The 25,818-nt window shown below is 41.5% G+C and overlaps 1 protein-coding gene across 1 annotated transcript in view; it reads left to right on the forward strand.

The window, feature by feature from the left end:
- nexmifb (neurite extension and migration factor b) overlaps window positions 1-25,818 on the forward strand; it is a 319,292-nt gene extending 293,474 nt beyond the window's left edge. The window contains exon 3 of the mRNA XM_034181284.1: window positions 18,301-25,818. Coding sequence (XP_034037175.1) covers window positions 18,301-22,508 — 4,208 coding nt within the window. The 3' untranslated portion in view covers window positions 22,509-25,818. The remainder of the gene's footprint in view (window positions 1-18,300) is intronic.

The following is a 25,818-nucleotide window of genomic DNA, read 5'->3' on the forward strand; positions in this document are numbered from 1 at the left end:
CAAGCACACAAGTAAACGAGCAAAATCTTGGTTCCAAACCAACAAAATGAATGCCTCGCAGATGTGACGAAATCATGAAAAACTGTGGTTATACAAGTAAATACTAGTTTAGTGATTCACAGGATTGCTAAAAAAGCAGTTTGAACATAATAGTTTTGAGTTTGTAGCATCAACAGTAGATGCTACTACTATTGTGAACACCCTCTTTTCTACTTTTTTTTACTAATAGCCCAATTTCATAGCCTTAAGAGTGTGCATATCATGAATGCTTGGTCTTGTTGGATTTGTGAGAATCTACTGAATCTACTGGTACCTTGTTTCCCATGTAACAATAAGAAATATACTCAAAACCTGGATTAATCTTTTTTCATAGCACTACTATTATTCTGAACACTACTGTATATGAAGAAAATTGTATATCAGTGTAAAATAAAGGGAAAATAAAATCACTTACCATTTCCAGTTTGATGACTTCTCCCTTCACTCTACACTGAAAAGTATCAGGATGATCCAACTGGGATCACACCACCACCAACACACCAAATAAATGAACCAACTGGGCAACTTATATAACTTACCTTCCTGAGTAGAATAAAAGCTTTTCTTTAAGTTGAGTTTACTTATGTTTTTAAGGTGGCAACTGAACTTAGGTTTTTAAGTTGAATCATCAGAAATGTCCATAAATATCTGTCACTGGATGAAAATTGTAAAGTTCCTAACAACATCAACAAAAAATGCCCATTTGCTCAATTAATTGAGGGGAGAGCTTGTAGATTCTGGAAAAATGCTTTGTATGAGGGACTAAATAAAAAATGTAAAAAGTGTTTTCAGAGTGACAGACCAGTCAGATAGTCTGTTGAATCCCCTCTTGGGTTATCCACTTTTGAAGACATTTTAAAAACATTTTTACATTTAATAATATTGCAAAATCGTTATTTCCTTGACATGCACATGAAATGAAAGTGTTAGGGCCCCTTCCCACATAGTGCGAATTTGGTCAATTTGAGCATAAAGTGCACATGAAACAGGAATCGTGTGCAAAACGTGTAAAATCGCAGCTGCCTCGTACACCTGTTGCTACAACTATTTGTGCACACCAGCGGCTGAAAGGCAAAGGGTGTGCTGTGCGAGCCAATCAAACCCTCTCGCGGCAGGTGTTGGCCAAATTCCAGGCGACACACATGAACATCTAACACTGCTCGCATGTCACTTAGAAAATGTGTGGCCATTCGTACTATTAACATGACAGCAGTCGGCAGACGATCACTGTCGTGCTGGCAGTGAAAATTGTCTAAGTGCCGCTCAAGTGTGGCTTTGCAAACACACACTGACACGTTGGTGTGTGAACTGACAGGAGGTGCAGTTGCCAACAGAAGAAGCTGTGAAGATCTGTCTATCTGGACATCCCAGCGGGACAAAACGTACTGTTTGGACAGACATGAACTAACAACTGCCCACTGTGATGTGCGTGTCTGCCTGCTGTCCTTACGTGGACATAAATAAAAACGTATATCTTTGTGGCGACAGGCTGCAGCGAGCGCGCGCATAGCGCGGCCATTGACAGGCTGCTCCCAGGTTGAAACGGACCGTCAGATCAGAACACGCAGCGGGCGAGCTGACTGTCACACCACCCATGTGAGCTCTGTTCCACATGATGCGGTGTCAGTCCTGGGGCACGGTGTCCACAAGACACACGTGTCGGCAGAACATGCACCAGACCAGTAGATGTGGACATGAGAAGAGTGAACTGCTTCTCATTCATGTCATTTACTGACTGTATGTCTGTGACCATGGGCCATCTACAGAGGAACAGACGGATCATATTTGTATTGTCCGCTTGATAAGAGGGATTAAATATAATGCGGTGTTTTTATATGGTGTGCGTGTTTTTTTGTTTTTTTTTACGTCCATGTCCTTCCTGGTGAGGCAGTTTCCCGCAGCTATCACAGGACAGCGATTGTAGCTCAGTGGTAAAGTTACTGACTGGCAATCTTTTGGCGTGGGTTCATTTCCCGTGGTTGGCATGTCATTTTATTTGTTTTTATTTTCACAGCAGCTGTGCCATTTGTAACCACATTGCACAGCTGCTGTGAAAACCTGCTTTGTTCCCGCATGCACAAAACCGTCGCAGCATGTTTTTTTTCTTCACAGCAGCTGTGTGATGTGTAACCACATCGTGCAGCTTGTGGCACTGTGTTCCCACGTGCACGAACTGTTACACCGGCATCGTGCACGCCTGCCCATCGGCACGATGTTTCGTGGTGCGCTCATACGAGCTGCTCCGACGGGCGTCACCCTGAGTTGTACATATTCACACTATGTGTGAAGGGGCCCTTAATCATGTTCATGAATTAACTCCTCTGCGAGCACATGGAGGTTTGGGACACATTGGCTGTTAATTTCACTTCTGCTTGTGATACTGCAGGATCAAATGTCTTGAGAAAGAAATGTCCTTTGCTGAACATTTGTTTAGCAAGACAGTTGGGAATTGTTTTGCAACCTTTCCCATGAAAATGCCCCAATATTACTGTAAGTATTCTACTTTTACTGCTACAATGGTGCAGCAAGTAGAATTATTGAGCTTCATATGGAAAACATCTCTTTATTTACATTATTGTGTAGGACCCCAGCAGCTGAAGAAGGTCAAAGGGACACGCGTTTCCCCTGGCTGCGGCAGATGGATGGTTACTTTTGAGAGGTTGGGATGGACTGGCTGTCTGTCTGGGTGGTTTTGTGGTGTGGTGGATGTGGCGACGTGCTGCATCTGCACATGCTTGCAGACTTTGCTTAACCTGGTGTATCTCATTTTGATAAAAGCTTGCCAGTTAAGCATGTTGAAGAACTGATAAGTCATTAGGGCTGCAAAAGAAACATTGAACATGTTTGACAATTAAGAAAAAAAAATCTTATAATACACCCACAAATCTGTTTTTAAAAATTCTGATGGTTTCTAGTTGAGGCCACATTATAAAATTTTCACAAAATCCTATGATAATGAGCCCAGCAGGTTTTACAAAACCCATTAAACAAGCAGATGAGGTTGAAAGCATTTCCTCCTTGGTGGAGGTAATGATGATGTGAAAAAGAGGTGATGCTTCCACAACTCACAGATAGGACATTCACCATTTTTCCCCCTAATAAAATCTTGCAGGGAATGCACCCATTAATTATCTCAGATTTATTTGTTCATATTCATTGCATTAGACAAATTGGGTCTATATGGAAAATACTGATTAATACACCAGCTTTTGCTTTCTGTGTGCCATGATTCTGTCCTATGTTTTCGTTAGTATATGACAATGTATGGTAATTTCATTGTAATGTTTTAAACACTTTTATGTTCCTTTAAGGATGGCTGTGCAATATTTATTTATCTGTCTGTTATCCCTGATATGTCTCCCTGAATTCTTAGTAACATAAATCTTGCATTATACTGTTTTTGTGATGCAACAAACTCTTGCTATGAAATTTATTCAAGTGAATTTACTGTACAATTGATTATTTATTTATTTATTTTTTGTACCAGGACTTAAGTCATTAATGTTAATTTTTCATTCAGCCTCGACCTGCTGCTCTTTGTAGCTTACCTCTCCCAAGCACAACTGATCCCTGGCTGGGGTTTATCTTAGTATTTCAGCTTTGGTCAGGCTCACTGGGGACTGACCAGTCCCCACTGTGAGAATCACACAGATTATCCACAGCACTAGCTTGTTCCTTAAGAGGCACCGAGAGAAAGCGAGGGAGTGTGAGAGAGGTCGGAGAATGAGAGTAGGAAAAAGAGCGATAAATGGAAGGGTGAAAGCGGCTCCATTGAGCAGGAATAGGGCACCTCTCTGAGGAGGATGGCCATGAATCATTCTGCAGTTACTCACCACTTATTATGAACATCCTGTACTGGCTGGATTGATTTCCATTCACAAAATGTCATATACTGAAGACAGTGCATTAGGTAGCAAGCAGCTTCTGTAGCCGACCTACCAGCTGGAAGAGTGAACGCCCCGGGTGGCTGAGCTGCAGAACATCTAGCTCGGCATTTTACACATGTAAAACCCTCTATAAAGCAGGGATAAGGAGCAGGGGAGTTTGAAATAATGGAGGTGCCAAGAAAAAAAGCAGAAAGAAGAAACGAAATAAGTGATGGAAAAAGGAGAGAATTTAAAAACATCTGAGTGGAGGAGGAAAAGGCCAAGTTATTCATTTTAATTTGTCTTTCACATTGTGACATTTGATGTATTTTACTCCTTGAGTCATGTGTAATAGGCATATGAATTTAATTTATGTAGAGCTGCAATTACTGATTATTTTTACTATCTGTCAGGTAATTGTATAAGAAAATGTTTTATTCAAATGTGAGAATAAATAATAACTTGTGCTGCTTATGTGTTGTAATGAATTAACAGTGACTTTATGACATGATTGCTTTTCGTGACAAAATGATGTAACGTAAAATTATCAGAGCAAGCTCGCAACATAATCAACAACATGGTCAGCCTCTCCACTGACCTCAGTGGGAAGTCGGTTACTTTCTGCAGGGTTGATGGTTCATACGAGTGGCCCAGGTCCCAGACAGTAACTAACCCAGGCAGACAACTGATCCATCTCTACCTCTCTAAAGTAACCATCCATCTGTTGCAGTCAAGTGAAGCGTAGGTGTCCCCTTGGCCTTCTTCATCTACTGTGCCACATGGCCAAAATATTGTAGCTGACACTGCAAATTTAAATGATACTTCTCATCTGACTCTCCCTAAATAACCACTAGTGGCGTAACAGATCAGGTGATCTGTGATCCTTACAGACCACACCCCACGGTTTGGCATGCATGCAAACTGCAGATTAATTGCAAAGTTTACATAAGTGTAATTTTGTGTTGTGTTAACTTCTTTTTAAGTGATAACTGCATTAATTGCAATGCAGTTGTGGTAAAATCACAGTGTGAGTGGGTGGAAATGCATCTACATGCCTGTAGGCGGTAAAATAATAGGTTTGGGGAGAGACTGCAGCTGTGCACTCATGCAGCCTGTTACAGCCTCGTGCTCAGCTACAGACAACAGGCTGTCAACAGGTGCCTGTCGTCTCTTCTCTGCGCAGTGTTGAGCCAAGCATTGTGCTTGAAGCGTGTGTGCAGTCAAGGTGGCTGAAAGTCCACAGCTCCAGAAAATGCATTTCTGACTTTTTCTGAGTATCTGCTCGGTGGGACCACTGATCTGATCAGTGGGCTGGACTAATATATTTATCCCGAAAGGGTTATGAATAAAATTATTGTAGTTACCCTCTAAAAATATAATATAGACATCCTCATCTTTCTGAAAAAGAATTTGAAGTTAGAAACAGATCAGTTTCATATGTTTTTACTTTTCATGATTTTGACAAAAGCTATTTATGTACTGATACTGTTCATATTGTAATTTAACATAATAGTTAAGTATTTTATTTTAAAATATGTAAAACATTGGACAATTTGTTTTCATTCAGAACCACAAGGAAAAGTTCTTTGTTTTCATTGCTCATTAAGTTATTTATAAAAATGGAAATCAAAGTAGAATTTGCCTTTTTTCAGATCTGAAAAACTGTATTCGAGTTGAACCATGGCTTTTTTTTTTATCTGTGACGCCCCCATTAACCACTTAGTTCACACGCGTCATTCCAATGGTAACCTAGGATCTTCCACAGAGACACCCAGTACCAAAGGCATCCAGTTGTCATCTTACTGGTTATCGTACAAATCTCACGACCATATAGTAAGGCAGCTTGCACCAGGACCCTAAAGACTTGGACCTTTGTTCTCCTGCAAAGATATCAGCTTCTCCAAACACCTCTGCAAGCTCTTCCCAATTGTCTCTTGATCTTAAAGGCCGAAAACCCAGACACATCAATGTCACTGCCGTGAATGTCTTCACAGGTTCAACACTTTTGCCACATAGTGTAGATACACTTCTGATGGCCACGTCCAGGAAGTCATTGAAAGCCTGGATCTTAGTCAGCATCCAGGGCAAACATAAACCCAGACACTTGGATTCCTAACTCAGTTTCTCAAGTGCTGCAATCAGAGTGTCTTTTGAATTCTGCAAAGCTCAATTCATCGTCTGCTAAGTCAAGGTCAGTAAACTTTTCCTCATCAGCAAAGGCTACAAAGCTGTTGGTTTCCACAACAACCTGACACCCAGTCCATGCAAGCACCGAAAAACATAGGCACCACAAAGCATCCCTGATGGATGGTTTTCACTGGGAAAGTTTCTGCTCCTGCTCTGTACAGAACTCACAGTACGTGTGGATAGGTTGGCTGTGATGTCCAGCAACTTCTTGGTCATCCCACAAATTCTCTGGATGTCCAGGAAGTAGCCTGATCAACTGAATCAAATTCTTTGGGAAAATTAACATAGGATTTAATTCACTGGTGATATTCACAACTTGGACATGACCCTGATAATTTTTGCTGACTTTTGTATTTCCCGTTGTGTTTACACGTTTGTTTCCAAAAGAATGTAACCAACATTTGAGCTACATGATGCCAGAATCAACAGCAGGGTTTTCACTACCATTATAAAACTTCAGAGCAGTGTCTAAGCTGAATACAAAAACATGATGAGGCATGTTTAACTGTCACTGAGTCAAATTTGTTTATTTAGTTGTGAGATTTTATTGTATTATTCATTTTGGATGCTTCAGTATTTTTCCCCACATTCCAGTGTCTGAATACTTTCAAGAATTAATAGTTCATTACTTTTTGAGAGAGTGTATTTGCTTCATCAGTGGTATATTGTCCAACAAAAGTTGCAGTTACAAAAGTAGTAGTTAATTAGTTGTGACAGGCCTAGAATATGTTAAATACTACTGTAATATAATAGGATTAAGATGGTATGCACAGTAAACACTGTCTGTTCCACCTTAAAGTCTGGTAACTTGGGGATCAGGAGCCTTGCTCACTGGCACATTAATGAGTTTCTTGTCTGTTGGGGAATCTAATTTCTGAACCCCTGGTAACAAGCCCACCTCTCTAACATATGCACCAACTCTATACCTATGCACATATGAAACATTATGCTGATAGGATGTTATCAAGTTATGGGGTTAAAAGCAGCAAGAATGGTGACAAACGTCAATTTTATTTTGTACAGGGACAAAGGATGAAGTTGCTCTAATTTAGGTAAAAAATGCTCCAAATTATTAGTATATTATAATTGTATTTTATAAAGGAATAGTTTGCACCATCTGTTGTGCTTAGTTATTATATTACTTGGTAATACCGTATGCCACAGAATCTACGTAATGGTCATTGACCTTGTTTGGCCATTACTTTGGAGACTTAGCATTCAGCACAGTCAAAGCTGTGTCTGTTTTTAATCCTATTGTCTCAACCAGTAATTTGCATCAGGTTTTACCACAATTGGAGCAACTTTATTTTTTGACCCTTGTACAAACTGATACCAGCCTTTGTCACCATTTTTGCCATTTTCACCCCATAACTCCATACCCTTCAGTCATAGATAGGTGATGGTCTAGTGGTTAAGGTGTTGGACTTGAGTCCAGTGTTGGGAAAGTGTAGTGACACGGACCCACAACAGGGGGCGTAAATGAACGGACAATAGAGGGAGTTAAATTAGAACACTTTACTGTTGTGAATGTCACAACCACACACAGCAGATTACAGAATAAATACAAGTCAATTAATGAAGGTGTCGTGTGGGCAGGCTCGACGATAGGAGATGCCGTCTGGAGATGAACCGGAACCACACGATTTCCACCGCCACCGAACCCGAAGGATACTGGAGCCGCCAAGTCCCGAAGTCCCCAGGTGGCCACCGTCTCAACGTGTCGGATCTGGTACTGCTGGCGGAGAACAAAGACAGTCAAGTGTGGGTGTGTGTACACCCCGTAACAATAATGGTGGGAATTCCACCTCCACCTTTAACACACACTCATGCAGCGTCTGTTTAACCACTTATCTGACGGGACGAAGGACGAAACAGGCGCGACCCACGCCGGTCCTCTGGTTGACAGCTGCAACACAATAGCTCTTGAAATCACAGAATGCTGGCAGAGAAAGTTACCTCTCATAGAAGTCGATATCTCGGCGATGTGGTGGAGGTGTCATCCTGCTTTTATCCAGGGTGTGATGCAGATGAACGGTGACAGCTGTCATAGTTGATGAGTGACAGCTGTCACCTCGGCTGTTCCTGTAGGCGGCAGCGCCCTCTCGTGCCTGAAGCCCGCACTTCAGGCAGGGCACCCTCTGGTGGTGGGCCAGCAGTACCTCCTCTTCTGGCGGCCCACACAACATCCAGAAGATCATGAGTTCAAATCCCTGTCTGACTGGAAAATCACTAAGGGCCCTTGGGCAAGGCCTTTAATCTCCTATTGCTCCCAGTGTGTAGTGAGCGCCTTGTATGGCAGCACCCTGACATCGGGGTGAATGTGAGGCATAATTGTGAAGTGCGTTGAGCGTGTGATGCAGATGGAAAAGCGCTATATAAATGCAGTCCATTTACCATTTTTGTAATCCTTATGAGCAGATGAATTATCTTCTACTTTTCGACTTGATTGTAGCATTTTAAAATTTTGACCCCTGTGTAGCTGCTATTCTGGGAAGGTTATCACACATTTTTGTGTTGGCTATGACGTACTGATGCTAGATTGTAAATGTTTAGTCATGTTAGGTGGTAGTGGTTAGGTAAAAATTCGCTGTAGGCTCATGAACTAATTAGAGACATTTCCATTTGTTTTATTTTTTGACACAATGAAAACAGCAATCACATATATTTTGCTGCCTCACAGATGTCTTCAGAAAACTGTTCCATTGTGCAACAGTTCCTCAATTAAAAGAAATCCTCAAAGCAGAAAATTTAAAGTTGCTGCAAGTAGATTTTAGGTGCAGAGAGAATAAACACATAGTCTGTGTGCAAAGATGCATGCGGATGAGTGGCTGTGTCCCACTGTGTGGCATCTGACACACTAATAGATAAGGCCACAGCCGCCAAGTTGTCTCCCTTCTCATGTCCAAGACCGTGTCCCTCGGCATGAGTTTGTCTCCACACAGAGCCACCTGGCATTGGGCAGCTCGGGCTACATCGAGCGGTTGAGTCCCTGAATGTCATAGTTAGGAAGACGGCAGATTGACTAGACTCGGATAAATTTCAGTGCTAACTGGTCTGGTCTGGTTTGGCGGTGGTCGGGCTGTCTAGCATGACTGGGCTTGGCGGGATTGTGGTTCAGAGGATCACCACCACCACCTGCCAGCAGTTAAGGTCCATCCATGTGTTCAGTTGTGAATGTCCATGCCAGCTCTTCAAAGAGTACTTCTCATGTTAGCAGCAAGTTCAAAATGACAACTGTGTTTGAACGCACTCAGAACGCACACAGACATTTTAATAGGCTCTGAGCTCTTTTTCTAAGCTATATACTGGTTTGGCAGCAGCGAGTGTTTATGTTTACCAGCAGTAACATTATGCTGTGCCATATCACCAATTACGAGCCTGCCGTTCCCCCTTTGACCTCTGATGTCAAACTCGATTTGTCAGCTACAGGCATCATGGTACAACCCTGTATGTGTGCTCAATGTGTGTTTGTGTACCTGTCTGACTGACTGATCTGTGGCACATTCTGAACAGCTGAAGAGCTAATGGTCCAGCTGGAGACAGATGGCCTCTCGATAACACTGTACCCCCACGCCAATACTCACAATCTATCACTCTCCCCCTCACACACACACAGGCACACACACACACACACACACATCCATCCATACATGCTCTCTCTCTCTCTTTCTGTCTGTCTCTCATTCTCTCTCCCAATCGCTTGCTCTCACTTACACGCACAAAAACACACCAGAAAAGCACATGCGCACACCCACACTGGAAAGCATAGATTGTTAATCCATTATAAAGCCTGAGGAAACACATTTTTCAATACGGGTTTAATGTTTCACAGCAATTTTGATCAACCTTTTGGCAATAGAAGGTGACAGCTTAAGGTTCATGTAAGCTCTGAAGGATAAAGAAAGATAATTTCCTTCTTTGAGTAATTTTCTTCTTGCTGTATCTTTGGTTCTTTGTGGAACTAATAAAAAAAGTGAGTAAATATTTATTCATATGTTGTCTCTGATTAGAATTAGCTTGGCGGTTCAAAGGGCTGGCATTGTTGATGAACAAATAAATTCAGAAGCCATTGCGACTTGTGTCTGGGAAATTTTATCATCTTATAGTCCTTACTTTACGCTGCACCATACAGAATGTGACTCAAAATTTAATAATGGAGCAAATGTGCTTGTTAAGTGAACAAAAGTGATTATGTGTACTGGTGACTTTCCACAGAGAGCGTGTGTCAGTCACGTGATTTTGCTCTGAGGTCATGTCCGTCTGCAGATTGAAGGATGGAAAATGCCTCACTCTGATACTTCTGCAGCCTCTGGTGAGCTGCACTGTAACAATTTTCTGACTTGCGTACATATATATATATATATATATATATATATATATATATATATATATATATATATATATATATATATATATATATATATATATATATATTTGTTGTTGTTGTTGTTGTTCCTCTTGAGGTTTTTGATTACGATTGCCAGTAGCATGTTTGTATGCTTGTAGTATCTGTTTTGGCTGCTCTGCTGTATCTGTAGACTGCATATCCAGATAGATCTGCTATTAGAAATGTCATTACCTTGTTAAATCACTTTCACATGCATCCATATTCAAAGGTTTATTCACCGTTAATGCTGCCATGTTTTATACTTCTCTTAATGGGTCCATTCAGTCGTTTTCACTACCCATTCTAAAATGGAGGATGTTGCAAGTTAACCTCGGAAGGCATAATTTTCTTTGGTACATTTTTATATTATTCAGGCGGTGGTGTTGAAAGCGTGCGTTTGAGGTAGCAGATTGGTATTGCAGAGGGAGACAGGTGTAGATAATATTGGTTATCCAGCCTCCAACATATGGGTGTCCCATGAGTACATACCTGCCTCCACTGCTGTTGCCTAATTATGCAGAGCCTGCTGCTACAAGTCCACATCTGTGGGTTTTGATTGTTGTTCTCAAACTGATGTGTTTTAAATGATTAAGACATTGCTGAATTCAGAAAATCACCAAAACTTGTAATATTTTGTCATTACTCCAGTTTGTGTTGCAAATCTATATAAATTTGTGGTCTTGGTTAAAACAATAACAAAACAAACAAACAACAAAAACCCTGAGATAAGTTAACGCTGTCAAAAAAGATTGAATTTCTTTCATATTTGACAGCGATATGTAGGTTTGATCAAGATCTGATCCGGATTACAGATTTTGTGGCCATTTAAATTTAACATTGAAAACTCCATTTTGTGTATATTTTATATCTATATTATAATAGCCAAGTGGCCTCTGTGTGTGTGTGTGTGTGTGTGTGTGTGTGTGTGTGTGTGTGTGTGTGTGTGTGTATGGCTTTGGTCATGCCAAAACCAGAGCGAGCTGACATTTTCCGTTTGGTATGCTTATGTATTTTTCAGGAATGAATGGTGCGAAAGTGGAAAGTTGATAGAACTAATATTTTTTGAAAAATTAGCAATTTTAGCCAACCAGTAAACAATGAACATTGTGCTGCAATGCATCATGGGAGTTTGTGGCTTTAAATGTCATTCTGGTTCACATAAGTTTAACAGTGTTATTGTTAATGATTTGTTGTGTTATTGTAATTCAGTTGGTTTAGTCAGTTAGTTAAGTATCATGTTGTCGTTACCATGAGTGAAAAGAGTATTGCTTTTGATGTGTTCCACCACTGTCTCTGTTTATGCATGTGTAAAAATTAAAAGCGCCTACTTGCAGCAGATTGCAGATAAACAAAAAGCTCTGTGTGCATTCGACTGGGGAGAGCTGACATTTGTCATTCGGTATGCTTATGTATTTTGGGCCAAGGATGAATGCTGCCAAAATGGAACATTCATAGGACTAATATTTTTGCTGAAACTATGGTTATTAGCTAACGTTGCTAATTACATTCCGAACTAACACGCCATTCCAGCAGGGTGAGGTAAATCATCTTTATATTAAAAGTGTGAGTGTGTGCATGATTTTATTTAGTAAGTTCAATGTAAGGACATAATATAATTGTAAATGTTGGTTTATTTTTTAAACGTCTTGTAAAATTACAGCTCATTTTAATGACGAGAGCATAATTGCCTGGGTGGAATTCCATAAGGAATATTTTTATGTTCTTTTTAACACTGTCTGCAGGAGGAAGTGCGTGTGCATGAGCTTATGAAAAGATGGGAAGTTACCTTTAACTATGTAGTATGCACGCTGACGTCCATGAAATGTGTTGTAAATCACTTCAGAGGTGTTAGCTGGTTACAAAAACAGCATTTCTAGTTTTAGAAGTGTTTATTTCTCGCTAGCTTTTACATAATATATGAGAAACATGCTACATTTATGAGTTTACATTTATGAGAAACATGTTGGATTAGCTCCCAGAGGGGCTGTCCCCGTGCTTCCCGGCATCTCTCCCGTAAGTCTGGGGAAGCCTCCACATGATCTGTGATGTCACTGTCATAGACTGTATGGGTCTCTACCATCACTGCCGTAAGTAGTTCAAGGCCGTGTGTTTGTTTGAATTTTTCCCCTTCATGCAAATGTTCTATTATTTTTTCCTATACAACATGAAATGTCACATTATGAATCCCTTATTTAACCCTCTGGGGCTGACGCCATCTTATACGACTGCTGAGACCAAGTTTTACTAAATTATAAATAACTTTTTAATGATATGAGATAGAAACTTACTTTTTTTTTTTGCTGAAAAGTTAAGTCCCGGGACTTTCGAGCCACCATCTTTGTACTCCTTATAGAAGCTGTGTAATGACGTGCGCAATGTGAGTGTCCAGTCGGAATTGGTTCACCATCACATGGTTTTCCAAAATCCAATCGTAGGGCAGATTTACCTCACGTGATAAACCAAAGATTGTTTTTAGGAGTGATGTGTTACTAGTTGGCCAGTTTGAATAGCCCCCTGGCTGCTGGCTCCAATGCGCCCTGCGTCATTACGCACAGTGATCAGTGAAAGTGAGCAGACGGAGGGCCTCTCATACAATCTCACGTGCTCAAACAAAGAGTGTGTGAATATCAGGATTGCTCCACTAGTTTGCCTGTGAATGTTATTGGATAAGCCTGTGGCAAGCTCTCGCTCTGGCGTAAAGCACTGTTTACCATATCAATGGAGCGAGGGGGAGGGGCCGCTCATCAAACTGTGAATGAGCCTCGAAGTGTGAAAGCTGCTTTCAGAGCAGGAGAGAACAAACACACAGTCAACTTAGAAGTAGAAGTTTGTGATGTGTGATTATGTGATTATGCCAGGCGAGTGAACTGTCCAAAAAATGCCCTCGGACCCCAGAGGGTTAAAGACTAATAAATAAAATTATAATGGTGCCCAGGAAACTTCTTTTTATGCCTTAAATCTTAAAAAGCTTCATGGCCACATACATTTAACAGCATTTTTCATACTTGATCACATGTTTTTAAGATACCATATTTTCTGGACTATAAATCACACTGTTGAATTAGTTGCATCTGCCCAAAAATGCTTAATGAAGAGGGAAAAAAAAAATGTCACAAAAGTCTATAAATCAGATTTATTTTTGAAATGTGGTACTAGTGCTTCATGTAACAAGAAGCAAAATTAATTTAATCAGCACATTATTTAACATGCAAATCCCCTGTTAGTACGTCGAGTAAAGTGCATCTTCTGACCCCTGAACAAACTATCATAGGTGAGGTAAGCATGCAGTGTCATTAAACATTTGAAAACTCTTTTCTAAAGCATTTGTCACAGATAAGAGCTTTACTTTACCAGCTTAGCTGACCTGCCATTGCTATTCTTGCTGTCTCGCGCAGTCCAAACACATTCAGGGTCAAGTAGTATGAAAGTTATATTCCCTCTTTTTATTCCATAGTGGTCTTGCAGTTTGAGAGCATGAATTCTCTCACTTGGTTTTAAGCTGGTTTTAAAAACAGGACTCCCACAAGGCTGTGTTTTCTCTCCCATTCTCTTTGTGTATACCAATAACATCTCCTGTAGCAGTGAAGGAATGACTCTTTTTAAATATGCAGATGACATGGCTCTGGTGGCGCACTTGACTGACACTGATGCTCTGTCCCACTACCAGCTCACATTCAGCAACTTGGTCCAGACATTTTCTGAACACTCCCTGGAACTGAACGTTTCTAAGACCAAGGAGCTGTGCTGTGGGGGCAGAGACAAACACCATCTTCACTGTTACAGCCACTCAGCATCCAGGGTCCTATGGTGGAGCAGGTTCAGTCATTCAAGTACCTTGGAACAGAGATCGACACCGGCCTGTCCTTAACACACAGTGACACTGTCTATAAAAAAGCGCAACAGCGTCTCCACCTTCTGAGGAAACTGAGGACTTTCCACATCAGCAAGGACATTTTAACTCTGGTCTATAAATCCCTCATTGAATCGCTTCTTATTTTCAGTATCTCATCCTGGTATAATTTCCTCACTATCAAACAATGAAATAAGCTTCTCCGCACTATCAGTCATGCAAGAAAAATAACTGGCTCACCCCAAACCCCTCTGTCTGAACTATACAGTCGCTTAGTGATCAGGAAAGCCACCCTGATCACTGAGGACCCCTCACACCCTCTCCACCACTCCTTCCAGTTACTGCCATCGGGCAGGCGGTACAGAGTTCCTCTGGCCCGCAAAAATATTTATAAGAAATCTTTTATCCCCGCCGCTGTAGTAGTCCTTAATAAGACCAGATAGACGCTTGTGGTGCCAACTGTGTTGTCAATCAATCAAATTCAAATGTATTAATTTATATAGCGCCAATTCACGACGAACTCATCTCAAGGCGCTTCACACAACATAAAACAACAACAAAAACTGAATTAAAAATTTAAAACACAATTAAAAGAATACAAGAATAAAAACACATCATAACACTAATGATAAAACAGGGAAAACAAATGAGTCTTTAAACATGACTTAAAAGTCTCCACAGTATCAGACTGCCGAATGTGTGCCAGGAGATCGTTCCACAGAGCTGGAGCATGGTAGGAGAAAGCTCTGTGACCGGCAGACCTTTTATTCACCCTGAGAACTCACAGAAGTCCTGCACACTGAGAACACAGGGCCCGAGCCGGTACATAGGGGCTTACCAGGTCAGCCAGATAGGGAGGTGCAAGTCCATGAACAAATTTATAAACTAATAACAGTACTTTAAAATCCGATCTTGCAGCAACTGGTAGCCAGTGCAGGGACGCCAAAACGGGTGTAATGTGGTCAAACCTTCTGGTTTGTGTCAAAAGTCTGACAGCAGCGTTTTGAACCAGTTGAAGACCCCTAATCCTGGACTGCGGTAAGACAGAAAATAGAGCATTACAATAGTCCAATCTAGAAGAGACAAATGCATGAATCAAAGTCTCAGCATCAGCCATAGACAGGATGGGATGAATCTTCGCTATATTTCGCAAATGGAAGAAAGCAGTCCTAGTAATGTCTCTAATGTGGAGATCAAAGGACAACGTAGGATCAAAAATTACTCCAAGGTTCCTCACTTTATCCGTATGATGTATAACACAGTCAATCTTTTTTTTTCAGTGAAGTTTTGTGTGAGTATTTTATGTGTTTTATGAGCCAGTTGTTGAAGAAGAATTTCTGTGACCTTTGTGGGACAGACGATAAAGTTTATTCTATTCTCTTCTTAATTTCACTTCCTCATTCAGATCTTTTTCTTCTTGGTTAATGACGTTTGGTGTCCATCTTAATGGTTCATGACCGCCACCTTCTGTTCAAAATTGATAATAGCTGTACCCCATTCAGTATAGAGGAGCAATTTGTCAGACGTGTATGGTGCCATCTTGTTACCATAGATGATAATGCTGTATAATTTCTTATACAGCATTATGATGTCACATCAGAATACAAGTCACAAGACCTCCCAAACGATTAAAAATTAAAAACGCAGAGGCATTTCAGTGATGACCTGATTGATAATATTATTACATATGACCAGAAAGCTTTTGCCTGTTTGTTTTGTGGATTGATATCAAGATCCCTTTTTCATAAAACTTTGTGCAAAGATTGAGTTTGGCTTGGAAAGTACAATGTTTAATTGTGGTGTGGATGTACTAGCTGCAGGCCTGTCTCTTGGACACTTTGAAATGACAATTTAACATGACATTGCAGGGCATTTTGTGACTTGCTGGAGATGTACAGTCAAATATCAGGGCTTTCACCTGAACTTTTGAGTATGTTGGTGCACTGCTAAGATAAAGGTATGAAGCACTCAAATAAGGACAAGGGCTGGAATGAAGATTTGTTTTATCTTTTTAAGTCAAGTCAGTTCAAATTGAAATTGACTTTTAAATTAATAATTTAAGAGCTTCACATATGTAGGGTTGTTTAGATTTGGCAGAGGAATGTGCTCTATTGAGTTCCACACAAAAAAAAAAAAAAAATCGGATCTAAACAAAGCTGTGTGTGTTTTGCTGTTTTGAAAAGTCAACAGCAGCAATTTTCTGCTACTTCATGTGCATATATCATAACCAAATTAAGCACAGAGTCCACGCCATTTAGTAGAAAAACATACATTTATTCTGTGTTTGATGTTTCAGTCTGTGATTGTACAAAAAAAAGTGATTTAGTTTCATATTTACAACTTTTCATCTGAGTCCAATACATTCAGGAATATTTAAACAGTGCAGTGTGGTGACCAAGTGGTTACTGCACTTATTTCCAAAGCAAAAGCTTCCCCATTCAAGGGCACCTGTGCCCATTCTCCATTTAATGTGCAGTTTCATCAGGAAGGGTGTCCAGCATAAAGCATGCAGATCCATATGGGATCTGCTGTGGTCAGTCCAACCATGAAAGGGAAAAAGTTGAAAGAACTGAACTCCTTTAAAAAGTATTTAAACAACTATGAATTAAAACCATATGTTTAAAATTCTATCCCTTGATATATACCGGCATATAGAATTGGTTTAGCTTTCTTAATTAGATAACTAGACTACTAAGATACAGTCAGAATGTTGCAAGACTTCAATGGAAACTAAATGACAACTAAAACTGCAGCAGCCAGATTTGTTGGGAAATTGTCTGAAACAAAGATAAACACTGTAAATCTGAAAATCAGTGTCTTCATGCCACACCTTTCAGTTCATATTTGTGTTGACATCACGGTTCGGTACGCGTTCGGTACAGGAGGTTTAATGTGAGCACCACAACGCTCCCGTCGGCCACGTTCGCACTGTGAGGCAAAATGTAAATGTAAACTTTTGTTTTTCATTAAACATTTATAAATGGGATTACATCCCTTGCCATTCTCTTTGGGATGAATTAACTGTGAAGCGCATTGGACGCAGTGTTGCTATTCAGCGGTCATCTCATCTGTGAAATATTACACTTACTCATATAAAACATCCATTTATAAGTTGGTGGCATTTTAAGTTCACACAGATCTCATCCTGGGACAGCGATTCAACACAAACACGTATCAGTACATTTTCACTTTTAGGCTCATGTTTTAGTAGTAAAGGGTAAATTAGCCAGTTCTATTTATAGTCCCAAAGTGTCTGATTGAAACTGTTCACTTGCTTTACCTGCCCGGGTTAGTTTCCTCTTTGCCTCAGACACAGACAGCAGACTGAGGGTGTGGCCGCACCTCCTGCACTGAGCGTGGAACCGGAGTGACACACAGTTTATGGACATGAGATGAAATGTCAATGACTTACAGAAACAAATAAGCACATCTCTGTAATCATACTGTGCAGAGTCGTACCATGGATTCTGCATGCAGCTTCTGAGCAATTCAACAACAATAAAAAAAGTAGATTTAGTACACAAGTCCTTCTAAATATATCTTAACTGTTGGAGAAACCTGCATCTGCAGCATGTCCCCATCAACAGTCCTTGTCACCGTTTTAACATGAGATAAGTGATTCCATTTGTGAATCACTTATTTTCTGGGTTCAGGGACTTACATATGATTTTTTTATGACTGTTAGTTCTTGTCTCAGCTGGTCTTTTGCATTTAGCAAAAGGTAAGAAATTGTGATTAGCAGCACATCATTCCTAAGTCCCTTCCCTGAATTAAGTACAAAAACAGAATTATTCATGCTTAAGACTGGTATTGCAAAGTGACATTTTGAGCCCTAGGGGGGTTAATTGATACTAATTATATTTCACCAGCCCATGAGAAATGTCAGTATAACTACAGAGCAAAAACAATGTAATTTAACTTCAGACTTGTAGTTCAAAGAGTTGAACCCTTTTATTATGTTTTCCCTGCAGGGTTATGCGAGCAGAATGGTGATCTGAGTCTGTGTGGGCTCATTGATGCTGCTCCACCTCCATCCTCACCTGCAGAGACATCACATCAGGCCTGTCCAACACATAAGAGGACAGCACCTGCATCACCATCCTTTCCCCTGCCCCTTGCAACTCACCCCTCTCCAGGCCTCTTGGTGACCCCCTGCCCTCCCTCCCATGAGTCCACAGTTATAGTTCCCCAACTGCGCCATACTCCAACATCAATTCCTCCCCCAGCTGTAAACTCCTGGGATCCAACGGTAGACACCCAGAAGACATCCCTTCCGCTGCCTACTACTGCACTTCCTTTGTCTGCTACAATGATGGAGCCTGGCACTGTGTCCACTCTTACAGAGGAGTGTCTTCTTCAACCTAGCCGCACCTGCCTTGGCTGCTTCATTGAAACCCGTGATGCTACTGACCCTAACACCATCCAAAACCCACCCCATGATCTTAATGCCAACCCTGACTCAGAAACGGGGCTGAGTGTAAGGATAGGGGATGTGGGGCGTGAAGACTTCTCTGACATCAACAACTTCAGCATCCAGTGCCTGAGCCATGAAGGAGAGGCGGTGAGTCACTATGGAGAACAGCTTCTCTCTGACCAGCTACTTAGTTTTCCTCTTCCAAAAGCCCCCAGTGAGGGCAAGAGGGTGGATGGGACCAAACCAGCAGATGACAGTGATGACCCTGAGGATGATGCAACAGCGAAAAACTTATATGAGGGACTGTTACTGGACAAAGTAAGTGGAGAGGAGGTGCTGTTGGCTAATGCCAGCCAGGACTGGGGGTACTTTGAGTCCTTCATAAGCGAAAGTAAGATGGAATTGCTGGACCTTTGTTCTAAGAATGAACTGTCAGTCAACCTCTTTTCTGAGGAAGATGTTGACAACCTGTTTGATGACGAAGATGATGACTCTACTTTGAGCAGTGATGTATGTTCACTAAAAATTCGTTACGAATCTTTCCAGGACAACATGCGGGAAAAAACCAATGTGCTCCAGGAGGAGACGCAGTTCAGTTTCTTCCCGAGTGTCCTGGCCAGTTGTGCAAAGAAAGAGGAAGGAGTGACAGGTTTAAGGAGGACTGCTGAAGAGCTTCAGTCCAAAACTGATGAGCTCATACTGGACACAGGACAGGAAGGAAAGGCTGGAGACTGCAGTGGCAGGAGTCCCATGGATGGCTCCCAAGGCTCACCCATGTCCACCCCAAAGGTAAACTACCTAATGGACTTCAATTCCACAGAGGAGTCAGGAGAGTTCAGTGATGACAGCTCATGTACTGGCTCCTCCTCAGATACCCTACAGGAGGGTAAGTTTAAGAAAGGCCACTCAAAGAGATTCCTCAGTCCCTCCAACCCTCTGAACTATGGCTTGCGCTCCAAGAGGAAGGTTCGCTACAGTGATGATTACTTATATGATGTTGACTCACTTGAAAGTGAGAAAAATGCAGAGAAAAAAGAAAAAGCTCCCTTGGGTCAGAAGGAGGAGGAGGATGTAGACTGGTGTCCCAAAAAGCGTAGGAAATCTTGCCGTAAAGAGCCACCAGTGGTCATTAAATACATAATCATCAACCGGTTTAAAGGCGAGAGACTTATGTCAGTGAAACTGGGTAAGTTGGACCCCATAGAAGATCCTGTGAGTTTAAATGCTGACACAGTAAGCAAATATGAGACATTGGCTCCTCTGAAGGCTTTCTGGCAGGAGAGGCAACGAGAGAGACAGGAACAGCTTAAGCTGGCTGCCAGAGATAAACAACAACGTGGTTTTCATCTAAACGGACGCCATCATCGCCCGTTTAATTCTAGTCATCCCAAAAGGAAATACAAAATTGCGAACAGGCTTAAGGTTCAGAGGATTCATGCTGTGGAGCAATCAGTAACAGCACAGGGCTCCCCTCTCTCTGATCAGGGCCAGGGAGGTGTCACTATAGAGGAAGCCACCCCCATGGTAGGGGGAATAATAGCAGCCCCAAGCCTCCTAGTTACATTAGACACAAACTCCATCATGCACACAGTCACAGCCAAGAGTCGCTCCCAGGAGAGGGAGGAGAGGGAGGGGAGGAGATTGGGAGGAAATAAAACAGTCAGGATAAGGAAATTCAAAAGCGAAGCCAGGCTGAGGAGCAAGAAAATGAAAGAGGCAGAAGGAGAGGAGGGGAGGAGCGTAAAAAATGAAACGGATGCCTGTGTCGCTGCAGCACAGATTGAGGATCCGACTGCTGAGTTGGAAGAGGCAGGCATTAGCTCAACTACAGTCAAACCCCATTTCCCTGACAATGCCACCACAGCTCACACACCCGAGGAGAAATTCCCCTTTGTTTCGTCCACCTGCTCCCTTGATAAAGCTCCCTCCTCAGAGGAGGTGCAAGCAGGCGTCCCTGTCATCCCGGGGGGCTACCTGCAAACCCTGTTAGATGCTACAGACTCCTCCAGTGGGGCACCAATCTCTTATTTTCCCCAACAACCCTCTAGACAGCAGTATCCTCTGGGGCTGTCCCTGGAGGAGAAACAGTTTTCATCCCTGCAGCTCGCACAGAGCTGCGTCCTCTCTCCTCCCTCGGAGTCCGAGCTCCAACAGTCTCCCCAGAACTGCCCCAGCTTCCCCCAGATGTGGCATTCTCAGCTCTGCACAAATCACAGCCAGAGCTTTGGGCCAGAGACCCCGGAGACTCCCATTTTACCAAACAACTTTCCAGCTGCTGTGCCCCTGAATGACAGTCTGCCAGTGTCTAACTACAGCCAGCTGAGTCCCGAAGCTGACAGGTTGCTTTATGACAAGAGCTACCTGAGTGAGGCTGGGCTGCAGCCTGGGGCAGATCTGCAAGTGTGTCAGTCTGCCTGTGTGGAGGGCCAGGTGCAATACCAGAGAGGGTCCCTGTGCACAGACAATGGCAGGCTCATCAGCTATGACTCAGTGGGCTCTCTGTCAGCTTCCTCCAGCAATTACAGCTCCCTCAGCCTCAAGTCTTGTGAGCGAGAAGGTGAGGAGGAGGGCCGAGACAGCTTCTTAGCTCACTGCAGTCCTAAAGTGGTGATTCAGCAGAGTGTGGATGCCCTCACTCCACTCAGGGAGTCTTCAGACCTGCTGGATATCTCCAACTTTACCCCTGACAAGTTTAGACACTCATCACTGTCAGAGCTGTCCCCTCCTGAGACCCCCAACCTGTCCCCCCAGGTGGTGGGGCGTGAGATGAAGATGGCAGGTAATGTTGTAGAGTATCAGGATGTGAATGACATGACTCTGGACTGCAATAGAGAGGCAAAGTGGAACTGTGACGTTATACAGCAACAGGAGCACACAGCAAATGCATACACAGTGAAAGAAGGCCAGTTTCCACTGCACAACTTCAACAGTCAGGATGTCTTAAGTTTAGATAAAAAGGAGCTGGGTGTGACTGAGTTTGAACAGACTGGTGAGATGTTGGGTGGTGGGAAAAACATAAAGTCAAAGAGGAAAGGCAGTTACAAGCAGACACCTGCAGGTCAGAGCCCAAAGAAAGTCCGAGCCCCCAGAGCTCCCAAGTCAGAAAAGGTCAAGACCCCCAAACAGAACTCACGTTCCACCAAAAAGGCAAAAGCCACGCTTGAGGGTAAGGTGGCAAAGAACCAAGCAGGTGGTTGCGGCACAAGCTTGACAGACAGTAACAGTACAGGGGACTTTTCTGGCACTGGTTGGTCAGAGAGTAACAATCTGGTAGGGGATGATCAGCGAGAATTTGAGGAGCCTTCCAACATTCTGTCCAACATCGTCTCTGGCATGGCTGAAGTTCAGAGGTTCATGATGGCCTCTATTGAGCCACTGTGGAATCCCATGTCTGAGGCCTGCATGCCCTCTGAGGCCAATAGCCTCAACCTAAAGACCCTGAAAATTTTGGCAGGCACCGAGGCTGACCTGAAGAAAAAAGGAGCAATGCTAACAGGGGCTGGGAGAGGTCGAAAGGCAGGGGGAAAGGGAGGGAAAAACCAGGCCAAATTCAGCCCCTCTCATCCCTTGTTCCCTCAGTTAGCTCTGGGCTGTAACATGTTTGATAAACCTAATTTTATTAACCCCGGGCCTGCACACAAAAAGCTGTACCGCCACAAGACCAGTGCAAAGTTCCCTCGGATTGAGACACTGAAGGGGAAACGAGCTGAGAGGGACCCAAATAAGGACATAGCACTGATGACCTCTTTTGAGAAACTGAGGTAATATTTTGTTATCGGCTGCTGTTGCACCCCCTTTCACTTTCTCCCACTCCACTACCTGCTCAGCCCTCCCTCCCAAGCATACCTACACTGATGCTATGCCAGAGCTGCATGAGTACTACGTTCCCCCTGACTACTCCCGATTTCTTTTAACCCCCCTGAAGAGGAAATTAATATCTGCATGACAAACTTCTTGTACTTTGCAAACTACCTATTGAGTGATTGTGTCAAGCTTGATTGAGATTTGAAACGACCATGGCTGCATTTTTTTTTCTTGCTTTTGTTGTTTCTGCTTTGTTTGTTCTTCTTATAGTTGTTTTGGTTTTAGTTTTGTCTGAAAAAAAAATTAAGTCTTGAAAACAGTTCTGCCGCCTTTTTTTTTTTTTTTTTTTGAGGAACTTTTTTTTTTTTGTATTTTCTCAGCAAACCTCCACTGAATTATGTATTTGTTCCCCTTTTCCCTAAAGATGTAGCTGTATACACAAATGCATTGAGTGACATCTACGCACCCCTCCTCCTCATTTGTTTTTGTATGCAGAATATGGATGTCCTGTTGTTGCTGTCCTTCATACACTGCCTGGCTCATTTCAAGAGGGAAACCTACAATTAATGAGCCGTATTTAAGCCCAGGACATCTTGAAAAGACAAGATCGGGACCATTTTGTATTGATGACATATCAGACGTCTTTTTTTCTCCACTCCTTCAAAGATGAAATGACTTCCCATTTCCTTTTTTTCAAGCATTTCTCTCTTTTTCCCCCCTTGAGTTTTGAAGTGCTGTATCTAAAATTACATTTTTACGCCTTGCAAGTTCATAAAAGCTCCACCCTCAGAGTATTTTTGTCAATGTTGTTGTACAGGGACATGCAATATTTGCAAAAAAGAAAAAAAAAAGAAAAAAGATAATATAATCTTAACATCAATGTGCCAAAAGTAACAATGCTGTGTAAATGACCTCTAATATATGTGTGAATATTGGCTGTTCCTCTTTTCTATCCATTTGGGATATTGGCTGCGCGGGTTGGAGACTCTTTACAGAGACTTGCCACTCCAGGAATTCTTTATTTGGGACTTTTCTCTTGTCTCTGTTGAAAGGCACCAACAGCTGGCAGTGGTACACCACCACTCACTAAACCAAATCAGTAAGACTCTGAATTTTCCTCGTTTTCCCCACTTTGTTTGCCAAATTCAATTTACCTCAACATCGTCTGGAGCTGAGACGCAACAAAAGAGAGGCAAAGGGGAGCTCTGCTCTGAAGGCTGCAGCAGAGGAAGAAGATAAAAAAAAAAGATGTTCAAATGAGCTTTCTCTGGACCATGGAGAGTGTAGTACAGATGTTCGAGGGTAAGCAAGGAAATTCTTTCAGTTGGGGCTGTGCCTCACTGAATAGCTGTTTTATACTGGAAATTCAAGGCAGTTTATGACTCACAGAAAAGCTGACGCATGCGTCTCTTGTGAATGAACTACATTTTTGCAGGTAGATTTAATGTGAATGTGAAAGCAGTTTTCATTACAGATGAAATCAGTAATCTTGTAAATGATGGAAAGCATGTCTTTGCATAAGCTTCACATACATAGGAATCTCACTCCTATCTTACCTGAAATGATGATTTATAACAGTCATTTTGACATGAACATTGTCTTCTTTTTTGTAAGTTGCACCACATGTATTTGGTTATTAATTCATTTCTTTTCTTTTTCCTCATAATGCCTAAATTCGGCTTCTTTCTTTTGGAGATACCTTCTTTTACACGCAGTCATCTGAATTTGGGTGGTTCCATATTTTGGCAGAAAATTGTTACCACAAATGTGAAAAACAAAGATAGATCTGATGCTGTGTTTCTCAGCTCAGTTATAATAACTGAGCTTAATCACTGCCTCGCTGCAACAAAACCAAGATCCACAAATTCATCTAAAATTTGGACATGCTTTCACCTTTTATTATTACAGGTGCCTGCAATGGAGAAAAGTCATTTGATACACAGTATGTAGAAAATAAAATTCAGGATAAACACGCATGATTCTTCAGTGAGAATGTGTTTTATAAAAGTATTCACATAAAATGCTGCTTTGAACGTGAAACATATTTTTGTTTTTTTAAGCGTTGCAGTAATTAAGTACGCCACACGGCGCGGTGCAGACAAATTAAAGTTTGATTTCAAAACAGGCTGTGTCAGAGTGGATGCCGTCATCCTGACACACAGGTGATCATAATTGATTGCTTGCATATGGCAGGAATCACAATCAATCTTTCTCTGTTTCTTTATCTTTTTTTTTCCTCCTCTCTACCATAAATCCTTTAATTTTCTCCAGTATCAGGGTTAGGACCAAGACAAGCTGCTGATGGGAAGCTCCACATGGGCCCTTGGCCCATTATTCTGCCTTCTCTCATTTCTGCCTATTGTCAAATTGAATGTACTTCTCTCAGATTATAATTTTTCTTTTCTCTTTTGTTTGGAAAATGTGCCACTGTTGAGCTGCCTCACGTTAAAGGTGCTAAGAAAGTTGACATTGTTTTGTTTTTTTTCTTCTTCTTTATAATCTTTTTCTGATTTTGTTTTCCCAGAGTTAACAAAAAAGAAAAAAGAAATGCAAACTAGATTAGGTACCTAACCCTCTTATGAATGTATATTATAATGTTATGTTCGATGTATTCTTCACTTCATGATTCTTTGACATTGATTGGAATTACTTTTGCTCTTTTCATTAAAAGATTACCGAGCTTTATATATACTGTCTAGAGTTGTTACCAGAAGGAATCTTAAAGAACTCTTGACACTACAAAATCTTGTATATTTTTTGTGTGCCAATTTGTAACATATTTTGTAAGTGTATATTTTTCTTAGAAAGTGCTGTGAAGTATTTGTGTGTGTGTGTGAGTAACCTTTTATGCGCCTCTCTGGGCAGTGGAAAGGATTATACGATGACAAGTTTCTGGTTTTAAAAACCAAAATAAGAACGTATCAACAGAAGACTAGAAATATTTACATTTCGTTGGGAGTTTTGTAATAAGACCATGATCTTGTTGTGAGAGTGTTGTGTTACTGTGCAAAACACAAATAAGCAAAGAGAAAAAAAACTAAATGAAAACTTGGAAAAAAAAATATAATTTGTGAACAATTTGCTGTTTTATAGATTTTCATGTAAATTATTTGAGTATTATTTTGTTTTTTGTTTTGTTGTAACTGTTGCAAAGGTTTTAAATATTTGTGATCAAGCCTGTATGGTGATAATGTAATATTGGTAACTTGCTGAGTTTTGTAATAATGTTTATGGAGTAAATATACAAATTAAAATAAGATTTTGAATGCTG

This window comes from Thalassophryne amazonica, chromosome 11 (assembly GCF_902500255.1).
Source record: "Thalassophryne amazonica chromosome 11, fThaAma1.1, whole genome shotgun sequence".
NCBI classification, from domain to species: domain Eukaryota; kingdom Metazoa; phylum Chordata; class Actinopteri; order Batrachoidiformes; family Batrachoididae; genus Thalassophryne; species Thalassophryne amazonica.